Source organism: Anticarsia gemmatalis, chromosome 14, assembly GCF_050436995.1.
Source record: "Anticarsia gemmatalis isolate Benzon Research Colony breed Stoneville strain chromosome 14, ilAntGemm2 primary, whole genome shotgun sequence".
Classification (NCBI taxonomy): Eukaryota; Metazoa; Arthropoda; class Insecta; order Lepidoptera; family Erebidae; genus Anticarsia; species Anticarsia gemmatalis.
Genome location: NC_134758.1, coordinates 11236199 through 11250634, shown reverse-complemented (window position 1 = coordinate 11250634; position 14436 = coordinate 11236199). Strand labels below are relative to the sequence as shown.

General features: G+C 35.8%; 2 protein-coding genes across 9 annotated transcripts in view; both read right to left on the bottom strand.

Moving 5' to 3' along the window:
* Window positions 1-848, bottom strand: part of LOC142978322 (uncharacterized) — a 273041-nt gene extending 272193 nt beyond the window's left edge. For all 7 annotated transcript variants that reach the window (XM_076122707.1, XM_076122709.1, XM_076122708.1 and 4 more), the window contains exon 1: window positions 600-848. The gene's annotated coding sequence lies outside the window, so the exon portion shown is untranslated. The remainder of the gene's footprint in view (window positions 1-599) is intronic.
* A 4258-nt stretch (window positions 849-5106) lies between these two features.
* Window positions 5107-14436, bottom strand: part of LPCAT (lysophosphatidylcholine acyltransferase) — a 50848-nt gene continuing 41518 nt past the window's right edge. For both annotated transcript variants that reach the window (XM_076122435.1, XM_076122436.1), the window contains exons 5-11: window positions 12685-12839; window positions 12210-12347; window positions 11400-11525; window positions 10645-10801; window positions 10216-10317; window positions 9435-9588; window positions 5107-8952 (exon numbers count right to left, since the gene is read on the bottom strand). In XM_076122435.1, the coding sequence (XP_075978550.1) occupies window positions 8864-8952; window positions 9435-9588; window positions 10216-10317; window positions 10645-10801; window positions 11400-11525; window positions 12210-12347; window positions 12685-12839 (921 nt within the window). In that variant the 3' untranslated portion in view covers window positions 5107-8863. The remainder of the gene's footprint in view (window positions 8953-9434; window positions 9589-10215; window positions 10318-10644; window positions 10802-11399; window positions 11526-12209; window positions 12348-12684; window positions 12840-14436) is intronic.

The following is a 14436-nucleotide window of genomic DNA, read 5'->3' as shown; positions in this document are numbered from 1 at the left end:
AGTAATCAAGACTTAAAACATCTAAAGACAATGTATTTTATTCAATAAATATTAGAACTAATACCGTTCACTATTTCCTTATAAACCACAAAAGCTTTTACGAAATCTGTGAGGGAATTTATCCGTGAAACCTTCTCAAAGAGGTTCACTATGAAATCTGTTTAATTTATTGAATCTTACCTTGTACCTTTAGCTTATGTACTGGCTTATTTAAATAGTACCGACTGTTTTAATGTATTAAATATATATTTATATAAGAGCTTTTTAAAATAACGTTTAATGCTTGATGAAATGAGAGTATTCTGTTGTCAAGCCAAAGGTATTACATAAAATACATTTGACCCGGTAACGTAAATAATTCGATCGAGAAATGTTCAATTTAAATATTTTTGTAAAGTAAAATATTGACTGAAAACGATATTCTTTTCAAAAACCATCCTATAGCATATTTTGTTAACCAAAATTTCGTATGTTTTAAAAAGTGGCACAAATTTTAAATATATCTTTTTAAAAATAAAACAAAGATTATTCATAAAACAGCTAGGTAGAAAAACCTGGTCGTAAAGCTGGCAGTACAACCTTAGAACATTCCCACTCACCTGTAATTACAGTTCTGCCTTTACAGCCATACAATACTCCATCCAACTATTTACACAGACCACACCACTAAAAGAAACAACAAAACTTTATTTATTTGTCAATGAAAAAATCACACAATTATTTTTTATATATCCGAACGTCGCGCGCGTGATCACGTGATTTTTATACTTTAATATATTTCGTCTACATTTTTTTTCTCGTGTTTATTTTTTTCAGCGGTGGTACGACACGTTGAGTCATAGAATCGCGCCTCGGTACACTGGCTAGAGGGGTAGGAAACCCCTACGCTCCGATACTACGCGACTAAGATTATACATGCAGAAGGGAGGTTTTCCAGTTCAATATTTTGTTGCAGTTTCTGTTTTACTTCTAACTTGATCGTAGATGAAATAAATTGAAGTAACATTATATTGAGTTAAATAAGGATTAAAGTTTATTTTTTTTAAACTGAGCGTTGACGATGTTGGATAAGTGTCAATGTTTGACCCAAATCAATAAATAATTTTGTTTTCACTTCAAACTAGTCACAATAGCTAGCTGTGCTGCACCGACTTTAATTACGATACCCCATCATTTCTTTAAATTCTTATAATTATATTTGCTATTGAGGTTGTAGAGCTTTAAAAATTCCTGCCAAGTTCCCAAAATGACTACGATGCTGCGGACACGAAAAAAAGTTTAGGTATTCAGAGCTTTAAAGCTTCAATACTTTATTCCCATAGGCATAAAACTCAACCCCAAAATAATCTTTGCCGCTTTCTGGGGCGAGAGTGAGCGAGACAAACCTGTACATATTACAACTAGTGTGACAGAGACAGTAGCTATCGACGGGCTTAGACCATGTTTGAGCAAGTTTTCTTCTTTCTATTCAAATAATACATGAGGTCTAGTTTGAATACCGACGCGTGACATTATAAGGTATTACCTATTATTGATCATTGAAGGTTGTTTCAACTTTTTATTGTTTGCGATGATGAATCGGCTGGACTTTTTAAGTGAGTTGAATGTGTTTTATTGAGTAAGGTTTTAGTTGCGAAGTATAGGTGTTGAGTAATATTTTCAATTTACGAGCTAAAGTCTGATCTAGTTTAATATGGATAATACAGTTTTGTTTGAGTAGATCTATACAAATAAATAAAATAATACATGTTACAAAACTTCTAGACTGGTAAAGAAAGCTTTTGGTATAGTTTATGAAATAAATCGTAATTTTCTATTGTTTACCTTTCCATGAATATTTTCTATGGCTTTACGTGTCCGTCAAAGTACTGATATAAAATAGACTGGTAGTGATTTGGACTGCTGATCACGATTTGGGTTGGATTCCCGAGTAGGGAAAAGTATATAGTTTCTTTTAGAATATTCTTAATACTAGCTTCGAGTTTGGTAATGTGCACGGTATGTAGGTGTATGCTCTTCCCCGACTACATGTAACGTTATAAAACGTATCGTGGGTGTATTTTTCACATCTCTACCAAAATTTTTCAAGTATAACAGGGTGATGATTACAAAATGTTACACAAAATACAATAACATAAAAATTAAAGACGTTATTTTCCGTTTCACTAGCTTTTGTCCACGACTTCGTCCGCGTGGTTTCTGTCTTAGGACAGAATTTTCATACAAACTTTCATCCCCTATTTTATCCCCTTGGAGGTATGAATGATCAAAATCCAATGCATGCCAAATTACAGCCCGATAAGTCCAGTGGTTTAGGCTGTGCGTTGATATATCACTATGCCAGTCAGTCACCTTTGAGTTATATTATATACACATTAAGACTTCCCGCAAAAAGATATGCTTCAACTCCAATCCAAGAAATTATTAGTAGGTAAATACATCTTGTTTTATTTTCCTATATTTTATTTCATCTCATTGCCGACGCCTCATAAACTGTCTCATTTTATTTTAATGGCCAATTCTGGCAATTTGACTTTAACGTCTTCAAATTATGGAGTGTTTTATTAAGTAGAATAAACTTGTGTATTACTGTGTTGTAATAAAGATATAGGTACTTATTGTTAATGGTAACTGACTCTGAAAGGTGAGTATGTCTAAATGTGGATCATTTATGCAATGGCGGCTTTTATTCAGGGGGCCTACCTGGAAACGAAGTTTCGTAAAATATTGAAGGTGTTCGTCTATGACCTGCGGCTCTAATTGACATGAAACCAATTCTCTCTGTTTAGGGCCAACAATAAACCTTAGAGATTGTTTGTAGCAATCCCGATGATGAGAAAACGTCGATCGCTTATTAGAAAAGGCATATTCAAAATTCAATGGTTAAAAATAATCAGGATAATATCGAGGATTTATAAATTTTTCACCACATCGTATCGTAAATTGTTACATGGAAAAATCAGCGACTTTATCGTGTTTATAAAAATATTTTATGTCCTTTTAAACGTCAATCGCTAGAAATGTACCGAACACTATTTCCTAGACAATTAGGAAAGCAAACCTATAATTTGAAGAAAGTAAACAAAATAATGTAAATATGGACCTTGAATGTACGCAAGTACTCGATCAATCTCGACTGACTAATGATAATAATTAAGCCGCGAGGCCTTCAGCGATATAAACAAGTACCACACAAGGCTGCCACTACACGATAACACGAAACAATGACTAACACTAAATATGTGGGACATTTCAAGTAATTGTAGGTTTCTGCCTGTCATTTGTGTCACTGGCCAACTGGAAGCGTAGAAATGTTCGAACAAATGCGTTTAAAGTTGTAGTCGAATTTGCTTTTGTTTACTAGTCTTCTTCTTATCGTATGGTTTGTGGTCAACCTAGTGTTAAAATTGTTCAAGCCGCCCGGAGGCCTTTGACGTGGCTTTCTTTTTAATAGATTGAGTCATTTACCATGATGGGTGAATTTAGCGTCAAGCCAATTATCAATAGGCGCATAATGAAGAATGAATCTGTTTCTTGAAATAAAAAAGAGATAACATATTTTAGTAGTTTTTTTACTAAAATAGGAGTATAGTGTGTTTATGAATAAGAGGATAAAGATGTAGGCGAAGTGTTCGAGCGACGCACGAATCGAAAAAAGTGTGCCTTCCGTGCGGCTGCTTATATGCTAAAGATAAACATATTGAGAAATAGTTTCAAAGTTCAGGAATTAATATCAGATCTTTATCGGTTCAATAAAGTGACAGCAAATGTATGAAAACAATTGCCTTTCATCTGATAAACTATCTGATACTTAACCTATCATGTTGGGAACATCAAAGTTGTGCGTGAAAAGTAATAATCGAATTGTAATTTAGATTTACAAGGCATTGTCCTACGTACGCGATGTAAGCGAGACAACGTTGTCAACGAACGGTTCAGGCTTACCAGTGACTGTGTTAGACCTTTTATTCACAAGGCAACGCAAGCGGGACGTACATATGTCAGCAACGCGACTCATGTACGAACACCAATGGTGTTTGTATAGCGGTAGTTGTTTGAAGACGTCGTCGAAATAAGAAGAAGTCATAACTTTTAAACTCTCGCGTTGCATGTTTAATATATAATTAATTAAAGCGAATACCCTGCATTGAAGGAGATAGTTCTTGCAAAAATCCGCTAGGGGCGCTGATCAATTTTTCATACAAAATTTCTCGATAGCTGGTCGGTAGTCGATACTCGATAGTTGTACAGAATCGCGCTACTGGTTGGTCATGTTTGTGATGGCAACAACCAGGTCCCAGGTTCGATCCCCGGCTTGCGGTACTAGCTTATAGCGGTTATCCCGGCGCACGTCTTTGCGGAAGCGGTTGGACACTCGTCAGGTTTTTAGTGGGCTCTACGGCGGACCACATACCCCCTTTGCGCAGTCTCAGTGCGGCGGGGACCTAGCATAATTAGCGATATAATTATAAACAAATAATAATGTAGTTATGTAGTTCAGCAAATCGTGCGCACTTCAGATATTTATACTTGCATCACCAACTCCTGCTGAGTGTTTAAAGAAACACTATATTATAAAGACTAAATACATTTATGAAAGAGGGCTAAAAATATGTACCCACTTTCTACTCGATACACCAATGACTCTACAACTCTGCTCGCAAGTGCCATAGGTTCAACTCTTTTGCACATAAAACTTTTGCAAATAAATATTTCTGTGATTAACTTATAGTTGTTGCTTGTATGATCAAAAAGTAGTAATTTAAGTTTTTTGTAGCTGTAACACTGCTGCCCTGAACGATTGTCAGCATTGATTTATAGTAGGTAATTGTGAATCTATACTAATATTATAAAGCTGAAGAGTTCGTTTATTTGTTTGTTTGAACGCGCTAATCTCAGGAACTACTGGTCCGATTTGAAAAATTATTTCAGTGTTAGATAGCCCATTTATTGAGGAATGCTATAGGCTATATACCACGCTACAACCAATAGGAGCAGAGTACCAGTAAAAAATGTTACAAAAACGGGAAGAATTATGACCCATCCTCTCTTATATGACGCAAGCGAAGTTGCGCGGGTCAGCTAGTAGGTAATAAAACGACAAAATACATACTTAATTTCCTTTTATTAACAGAATAAAAAAAAACTAGGACAAAAATCCTTGACTTAATAAATAAAACAATTTGTTTCACATCAATACTATGTACTAAGGAATAATGTCGTCTATACTAAGGAAGAACATCAAGGCCGGAAAACTTGAGAATTGCACAAACGAAAATAATCTCAATCGTATTAAAAATTAGCGTCGTTTCAGCTTGTACACCTTTAATACTACGCACTTGAGTCTGAGTGTGTATGACGACTTAGAGCAGAGTAGCGCAGATAAGAGCAGCACAGCTCAATACATACGAAAGAGCAGATCAGAGCAGAATATACTACAGAACGAAGGGGTGACTTCCTACCACTAATGACTGTCGAATACTTCAAGATAAAAGCAGAAATTGATCACACAAATAATATATTGTACAATCACAGCTGGACAGTATTGAAAGTAGCGGATAACATATAACATATAAGTGACATATAAAACACTGTAATATCCAAGCTCTATAAAAAGACTGTTCTTCTATTCCTATTTGTACTAACCTAAAAAGAAGACTGTTTTGGAAGATTATTTTTAACGTAGGTACACTGTTTAGAATTATGCCTTGTTCCCATACAGATTAACCTAGATTATGAAGCTGTTGTTATATTTCGAACCTTAGCACGCTCGAGGGAGTAAATTATGTAGTCTAAAAACCCTACTTTGCTCTGCATTATTCATCTTGCTATTTTGTGATACATCGCAATATTTAACCCCCGACGCAAAAAGAGGGGTGTTATAAGTTTGACGTGTCTGCCTGTCTGTAGCATCATAACTCACGAACGGATGCAGTGATTTCAATTTAGTTTTTTTTACATTATTTTACAGTATTTTGCGTTCTTCTTTCATATTCTGCTCTTTTCTTACATATTTTCTAGATTTTCTGATAATTCTGCGCTGCTCTGCTCTGCATAATCATACACACTTACACAAAAAGTTATCACATATAACAATGGCCTAAATATTAATACATTACGGTGAAGATGACAATTATTGGCTTCATAATATCAACTCATTATCGTAGTATAAAGGGTTTGGACTACTACTTAACACTAATACATTATACATACATCACTAGAAGACTTTATATATGCAATTTTGAAAAGGGCGTATGATACATTACAGAGATATAAGACATGTGCCCTTTTGGAAATTGCATATTTGTTTATATTAGGCGTATAGTTAGTAGCTAGACTAAGGCTTTTTTATGTGAGTGGCAGATTCTACGCTACGCAATGTGATGGTGATAAACAACACTAAAATGATGAAAGCAGATGATTTATTTTATATACTTGTGTTATAGGGTTTTTTTACATATAATAATTGTATTAAATACTATAAGGACTTATAATATACATAATAACCCAAAACAAACTGGTATTTAAGGCGATGAAAAATAAAAGGTAACGATCATATTTATACATAAATAATTTTGCTGAAAATTTGCAGCTAACTATACGCCAAATACAAACACAGCCTAAGCTCCACTTCATACAAATACTTAACTTACGGTAATGCCAATAATTGACGTGTTCACTCCAATAATACAGTGGAATAAGGCGTAAGACTATGAACTATACAAATAAATATATTTATACTAGCTGGGGTGAATCACCGCTAAATGTGACTGAACGTGAGTATAGAAATAAGCGTCGGCAACATAAAATATAAGCAAAATGTTTAATTATGTATTCGTATTGGAGGTATTTTTTGTTGTACAGTTGAGTAACATTCGATAACAAAATGTCCACACTATAATAGATACAAGCTGTCCTTTGGAATCAGATTATTGTGTGCGGATTGTCAAAGATATTAGGTACTTGTATATTTTTGGATATTGTATTATCATGGCTAAAAACCACTTTTAACTAGCGTGGTAGACTCGAGGCTTAAACTTTGTTTCATTACAGCAGGAGACCAGTGGCCAAAAGAGAAACATTACTGTCTACATCCACTGCTAGGTTAACAAAATGAGAGAGGCAATATATTATATACATACAAACATAAATATATAAAATCAGGTAATATATTTAAGCGAATGATTTCGCCGCAATGCTCGGTGTAGTGTTGATATAATTACGATGACCAAAATTTTACAAATCACTCAAGTTAAAGAATGTTACACAATGTTATCGCATGTTACACAATGTTATTCAACAAAGAATAACTCCTGTACAAATACACTTAAAAAAATCTTACAATAAAAATGCAATATTTTGTATGTGTGTTCACATTTTGAACGGTAATTCACCCGATATGAATGTTTTATATAATATTCACATGCCGCTCGTCTGCAAAGTGCCTAATGAACTGTCAAATCCTTTCTAAGCCGCGCCGTCAATGAGTTGAATCTAAATGAATTACTATAAACAATGGCGGACTCAGGACGAGACGTTTAAACCCCTAAATTAAATAATTTCGGTACTAGTCTAAAGGGCCTAACTCCTCCCTCATTACGGGAGGAAACCCATGCCCAGCAGTGGGACATCAATGGGTTAAATTTATTTATTTATTTTATTTACTAGGTTAAAGAAATATTTTGCTTCTTTTCGTATTTTGTAAAGGTAAGATATGGTTATTTTCTGGCTTACTCTTTAGGTTGTTACTTTCTAAATGAATTTGTCATATATACAACTTCTTTCTCTCGTTTGAGAAGAGACTTGCCCACCAGCGAGACATTAAATTTTGGGTCCAAAGAATCGTATATGTAGGCAGTTGAGTATGTTCTCTATGTTATTTATTTCAAACATATTACATTTCAATATAATCATAAAAGAAATGATTTCCTCTGAAGTCATTTCAACCTCTGTTGGGGTTGATATTTTAACCCCAAGAAAAGGCCCCTGGATCCGCCATTACTTTTAACTAACTATAATGAGCTTTTAATTGATATTCTGAGCAAACGTTACATTAAAAATGGAATAATTAACATGGAATTATCACACTTGTTAAATAGCTATAGTTATGTATATTTGCGAAAAGCAATTCCTAAAATGCCAATTGGATTTAGTCGAGTTAGCTCATACGCCATTTAAATGCAGTCATTTTGAAACCGAATCGTTTTATTATAGCCTATGGCCACACTTGCATTGTCATAAAGATTCATTTAAGGTTTAATGACTATGACTTAAGATGTTTTCATTAGATCGACTACCACGATTGTCTGAATAAATTGCCACCCCGAAAATAATCTTCGGAAACGATTCATCATGACCTCATGTTATGGAAACAATTCAAGCATAAGTCATGACTATTTGTACTTACATCAAAGCAAGAGGTGGCCTAATGCATAATATTTGTAAAAAACTAAAACCGATTTCAATAATAAGAGGAATTTTCAGTCACCGTCTTCTTCAAATCATATCAAATATGTCTTCGTAACTATTTAAATAATACGCGAAAAACTCAACTAAATCCAATTCACACATCAAAGTACATTTCTACAAAAACCATACTATATTAATCAATATTTTAGAATATTTTGTTGGAAAACTTGCTAAGAAGACAACACCAAACTATTTAATAATAATTGAAAAGCATCAGCCTCATTACACGCAATAACAAAAATCACTAAAAAATTTTTCTTTCAACTTTCTTTCTATGTTCAAAAAATCTTTCAACTCTCATTCTTGTTCGTTCTTTCTTAGATTTCGTTCATGTTTGTTGAAAGTTTCTTCAGGGCACTTGACTGCAGACGGTCGGGATGTGAACTGGCGACCCTCACTGTGTCTTCGGCTTGTGATGCGACGTGTCACATGTGAATATGAATGCGAACTCTGGTTTCTTCTGCGCGTACGATATGAACTCATCTGAAACGATGAAAATAAAAAATTATATCAAATTATTGATAATCCAATTTCTTACTTATTCTAGAGCGAACACTTGGAATACTGAAATACCACAATATTCTTAAAAAGTCTTTTACATTTTAATAGAAATACTTACTAAAGGAGAAGCTTTCTTTAGTAAAATGTTGAACATTGAACTATAGAAAGTCATCTCACTCTATAGAATGTCATCTCACTCTAAGTAGAATCTTATACTAAAACCAAACGATACTTAAACACGCTTTCCTTAAAGTTAAATGTGATTTCTTTCAAAAAGCAATCGCTCCCCATACAAAATACAAACTTTTAAAACCTTAGACCCACCCCTAACCCTTACTTAAACATCTTTCAACACACAAAAACAAACCCACCCCACTACCAAACAAACTTTCAACACACAAAACACCCCACTACCACCACTTTCAACACTTTCAACCTTCAAAATCTACTGTTTCTCCACTCACCATACGTGAGCGTGCCCTTCTCGTCCAGGTCAGCTTGTCGGAACGTGTTGTGCGCGTCCTCCTGGCACAGCGCCAGGCAACGAGTCGCCACTTCTTCAAACTGCGCCGCTGTTATACCGCGCGACCTGCCACCCGGACCACGGGTCTCGTATAACTGGACAGATAAATAAATGTTTAAGTTAAAAATTTACATTATAGGAGTTTCTGAAGTAACCAGGCTTCTTTTTTCTAAGTATCTCTAAAACAAAGTTATGTTTGCATAACTTATAATAGTCTATGCATCATTGCTGTATGGGAGGCCCCTTATACCACAATGATGCATGGTTTGTTGTTTTTGTTTTATCTATATTTTTCTAGATCTATGTTAAAGGCTTATACCATAACCTAGAGAATATTTGATTGTCCGATTTCTTTTTTTTGCATTATTTTTTTTTTTTAAAGAGACCTCCTACGCTAAGAATTGCTTTATTATCGCGAAAACTTACATACAAACAAGGAATACAAAGTACAACCACACCCAAAACAACTATTTGTGGATCGTCCAAATAATTCTCACATTATCAGTCGTAAAATATTCCATATAGGATTCGAACCTTACTCTTTCTGCTACAGATGCAGTCAAGATATTTCATATCAATAAACCAGTGTGAATTCAGGTATCAGTCTAAATGGTTTACAATTTTTATCATATTTTATAACGTAAGTTTCAATTAACTGGTATGTCTTTTGAATGTATCCAGTACTTAATTCCCTTATGAAACATAAAGTAAACAATTTTTACCTTAAACGCATAGGAGAGTAGTTGCGTGAGCGGCGCGTGCTGCAGCGAGAGGAAGGCGGCACACAGCAGGTAGTCCGGGAAGTACACCAGACCACTCGACCGCTGCAACAACGAATGCAAATTTATTGAAATTGTACAAAATAGTATAAAACCTATAAATATTTTGGGTTATTTTTTTTTTTGATCAGCCCTTAAATGCCTGTGCTGATGAATGCACAATCACTCAATCACTAGTTCGATGCTTTATACATTGGGCTACTGCCGCATTTAATATTGTACTAATGGGTTTTGTTTTCAAAATGAAATAATGTCATGCCCCCAAACCAGCACATGGGAAGCGTGGTGGACTCAAGGTCGAACCCCTTCCTCATCCCCTTGTCCAGCAGTAGAACAGTAATGTGTTAATACAAATACGATAGTGATATGTACCTGTACAAATATATCGAAGAGTCTCTGCGCCCTGTGGTCGAGCGGCAGGCCGAGCCGCGTGCAGAACTCCTCGGCGCCCACCCACCGCGCCGCGCCTCCCCGCGCTGAGCCCACCCCGCCTGCTGCCACGTGCAGCTCCAGCTGAGAACGTTCTAGACTGGAAACATATACAAGTGCATTTAGTTAAAGTACAATCAAAATAATGATTAATAAATTATTGTTTCAGATTCGAGGAATCATTAATCATTAACTACACAATTTTGATTTTCAATAAAGATATTTTTGGAAAACATAAACGCTTGGAACTAGACCGAAGTATCGTGAGAAAATTATGCTTTTTTGAAGCCTGACTGATATTCATCCGAACCAGCCGATTTCTTATAGTACCCAAACCGTCTACAATCATAAGTGCACTCTTATAACCCGATCTCATCATCATATAACTCTCACGATGATGAAGTATTATGACAAGACCAGCAAGAAGTAAGGCATTCATTTCATACTCCATTACTGATCACCTCTTGGTGCGGCGGATATCCGAGACGTTTGTCGCCCGATTCTCTACTACTATCGGGAATCGGCAACCGGCAATCGAAAAAAATGTATGAATATCTGATCAGCGCCTCTAGCGGACGTCGTAGAAATTATTTTTGCAGTAATTTTAAAATGTCAAACTCTTGCTACTCCGTAGTTCCAATGGTAAGCCGGCGCACATACTATCACAGGCAATAAAAAAACAGATAGTAGTTACTTACCCAAGCTGTGATCGTAGTTCACTGACTTCCCTGGCGGAGGCTGCGGCCGGTATGCCGAGGTGCTTGGCGCGAGCGATCAGGCGACAGTCGTCGTATGTGTAGTCCAGTACTGGCACGCCTAGAGCCCTTGAATAAATAAATAAATAAATAAATAAATATTATTGGACAACTCACACACGGTCATTTGATTCCAAACTAAGCAGAGCTTGTACTATGGTAACCAAATAACTGATAAACATACTTATATACTTCTAAATACATACTTATATAGATAAATTGACAACCAGGCTCAGAACAAATACTCGTGCTCATCACACAAATATTTGTCCCGGGTAGGATTCGAACCCACCACACGCGGCACTACGGTTGTTACGGCGAGGTGACCGCTTAAACCACTGCGCCAAACGTGCAGTTAATGATAAAGATACAATTAAATAAATGTAGAGTTCATAATAGATAAAATAAATTTGTTAATGAAGAGCAATCACGGAACTGAAGGATAAAAGGTTTTGTAGGGGTTATTTCAAAAACAACCGTAGATAATTTTAGTAGGAATAGGTAGTGGTAGGATCACGAAAGAGGTATGAAATCTTTAGCATCTTATTTGGATCCAAAGTCATGTAATGAGTAGTTATCCATTAAGAAAACACAACACTCAAATCATTTAAAAAAAAATAAAATAATATATCGATAAATCCATTAAAGAATAGCTGGAAACTCAGACGTAAGACATGATATGCATAAGATCTTATAATATTTTAACTTATATGCGCGGAATACTATTATAAAAGTGAATATAATTGCACTAACTTGGCCATAACATCTCGTACATTCCTGGCGTATAGCTTGGGGTCTCTCTTCTCCTCCTCGCTAGGGTAGTACACAGGCAGGAACTCTATCTCACACGAGCTGTGCACCTGTGTCAACGTCAGCCATAGCAGCTTCAAACTGGAAACATACAAAAAAAAAATATATAAGAGGCAACTTTCAAAATAATCACAGGTTAAATCCTTTTAGACAGACTGTTTATGCTCTATATTCAAGTCCACTGCGTAAGAAAAGACGAGCAAAGGACTATTTTCAGGCATTTTTATGAGTTGTGCTTGTAAGAATTATCTTTGTTTGTGCCAGGTTTTTAAAAGAATATTTGTTACGTGGCTCGAATGTACACTGTACAGTCCACCATACATGTATGGATATACATATTATAATCAAACGTATTGTAATAAAACCGCTACTAAACTACGAAATAACCAAAATATCTTGCTTTTGAAGTTGTACTCACGCTCCAGGTCCCTCCCAGGTCCACGTGACGGTATCCCTCGCGTTAGGATAGCGGATGGTGACGGGCTGCACCGGCACGCCCGGGTAGAAGCCGCCCGGCTTGAACGTGATCAAGCACGAGCGGTTCGTGCACGTGCCTTCCGGGAATATTAGCACCTGCAACAACGAGAATAAAGGTTATAATAGAAGTTAATGTCCCACTACAATAAAATACAGTAGGGTTTCCCACAATTTAAGAGATTTATTTGCCCTGGAGCAGTCAGTTGCGGATGGGAAACTTTTAATTTCCTCAAAAACTGTAAAAAGGATTCTGAGACCTGCAAGGTTTATTCACGACCTTTTCCTTCACCGTTAAAGCAAATAATAAAATTATTTCTTCTACATTTTCATGTATGAAAAGCCTGGACATACGTACTTCGGTTCCTGAGGCGCATTAAGCGGTAGTTTATCTATTTAAACTGTAAGGTTTATATGAGCATAAACGCTTTTGAATAGATAAAGAACTGCTAAAAAAACCTGCTGGCCAGAAACCGGGCGTTAAGGTGTAAACTCTCGACTTGCTCTTGCTTACTACTCAGTCAAATACCACTCTCCCTAAGCATTTTATGGAATATATTACTTAGTAACATAATCCTAACTTATTTACAGGTGTAGAAACACATCACCATCATTATCAACCAAATACAATAAAAATAAGTGTACAACGATCAAGATAAAGATCTAATAAACTATACACATTTCATTTGAGACCGATTCGTTGCTAGTAGCAATAAATAAAGCCTATCAACCGTCAGACATGTCATTAACATTTCATATTGAAGTGGTTGATTAATCGTAGTATAGCGTCAGTGGTCAGTAATGATAGCGAAAGCATTTCATTTGATGACTTCATTCAACTATTATTTGGTAAATAGCTGTAGGCGCATGCTTACTTTCTTTTGAAATGACTCTTACAAAAAAAGTCCCAGTAATAAAAAACATTTTGTGTCACTGGGACTTTTTGAAATATACGGTCAAGTTTAAAAACTTCAGGATGTAGTACGCATTACTGATTTACTAACCCACTGCATAAACTAAATAACTGAAATTTTTGGACTATTTCTTGAATTTATTTAGAAGATTAGGGCATCAGACAAACAAACTGCTGAACTTTATTTATTAGTTCAGATAGTTGAACTGAGAGACCATCAAATTATTTATATGGAGGCCTTGCAAAAATGTCAGGTGCGTAGTAGGTACTTGTAACCTGCGGTCCTGTATGACAAGATATATAATTGTACATATGTATGCGATTGAAGCAAGGGAAGTTTGTAACAAGTGGTGTTCTTTGGTCTCTGCCTACCTCTATGGTAAAAAGGCGTGATTTCAATGAATGCATACTTTTTATTTTTATGAAACAACTCCCGCACTAAGAATTGATCTTGTGTCGAGGGGACTTTTACCAACATACAAACAACGGACACAAAGCACAACCAGACTCGAAACAATTTATTTGTGGGTCGCACAAATAATTGATCCGTGTTGGAATCAAACCCACGACCCGAAGCAATGGTAGCGGCGCGGGCGTGGCGTCCTAAACCACTGCGCCACGGAGGCAGTCATATATCAATGTTTATCAATTAGTTTGTCTGTTGATAAAGTCTCGCTTCTTTGAAGAAGATACCGGATGCACGTGTTGAGATAATGGAAAATGACTGTTTCATTATTGAGGATAAGTGTTGTTCTCACTACGTTCTAGTTGTCTTACTCGAGT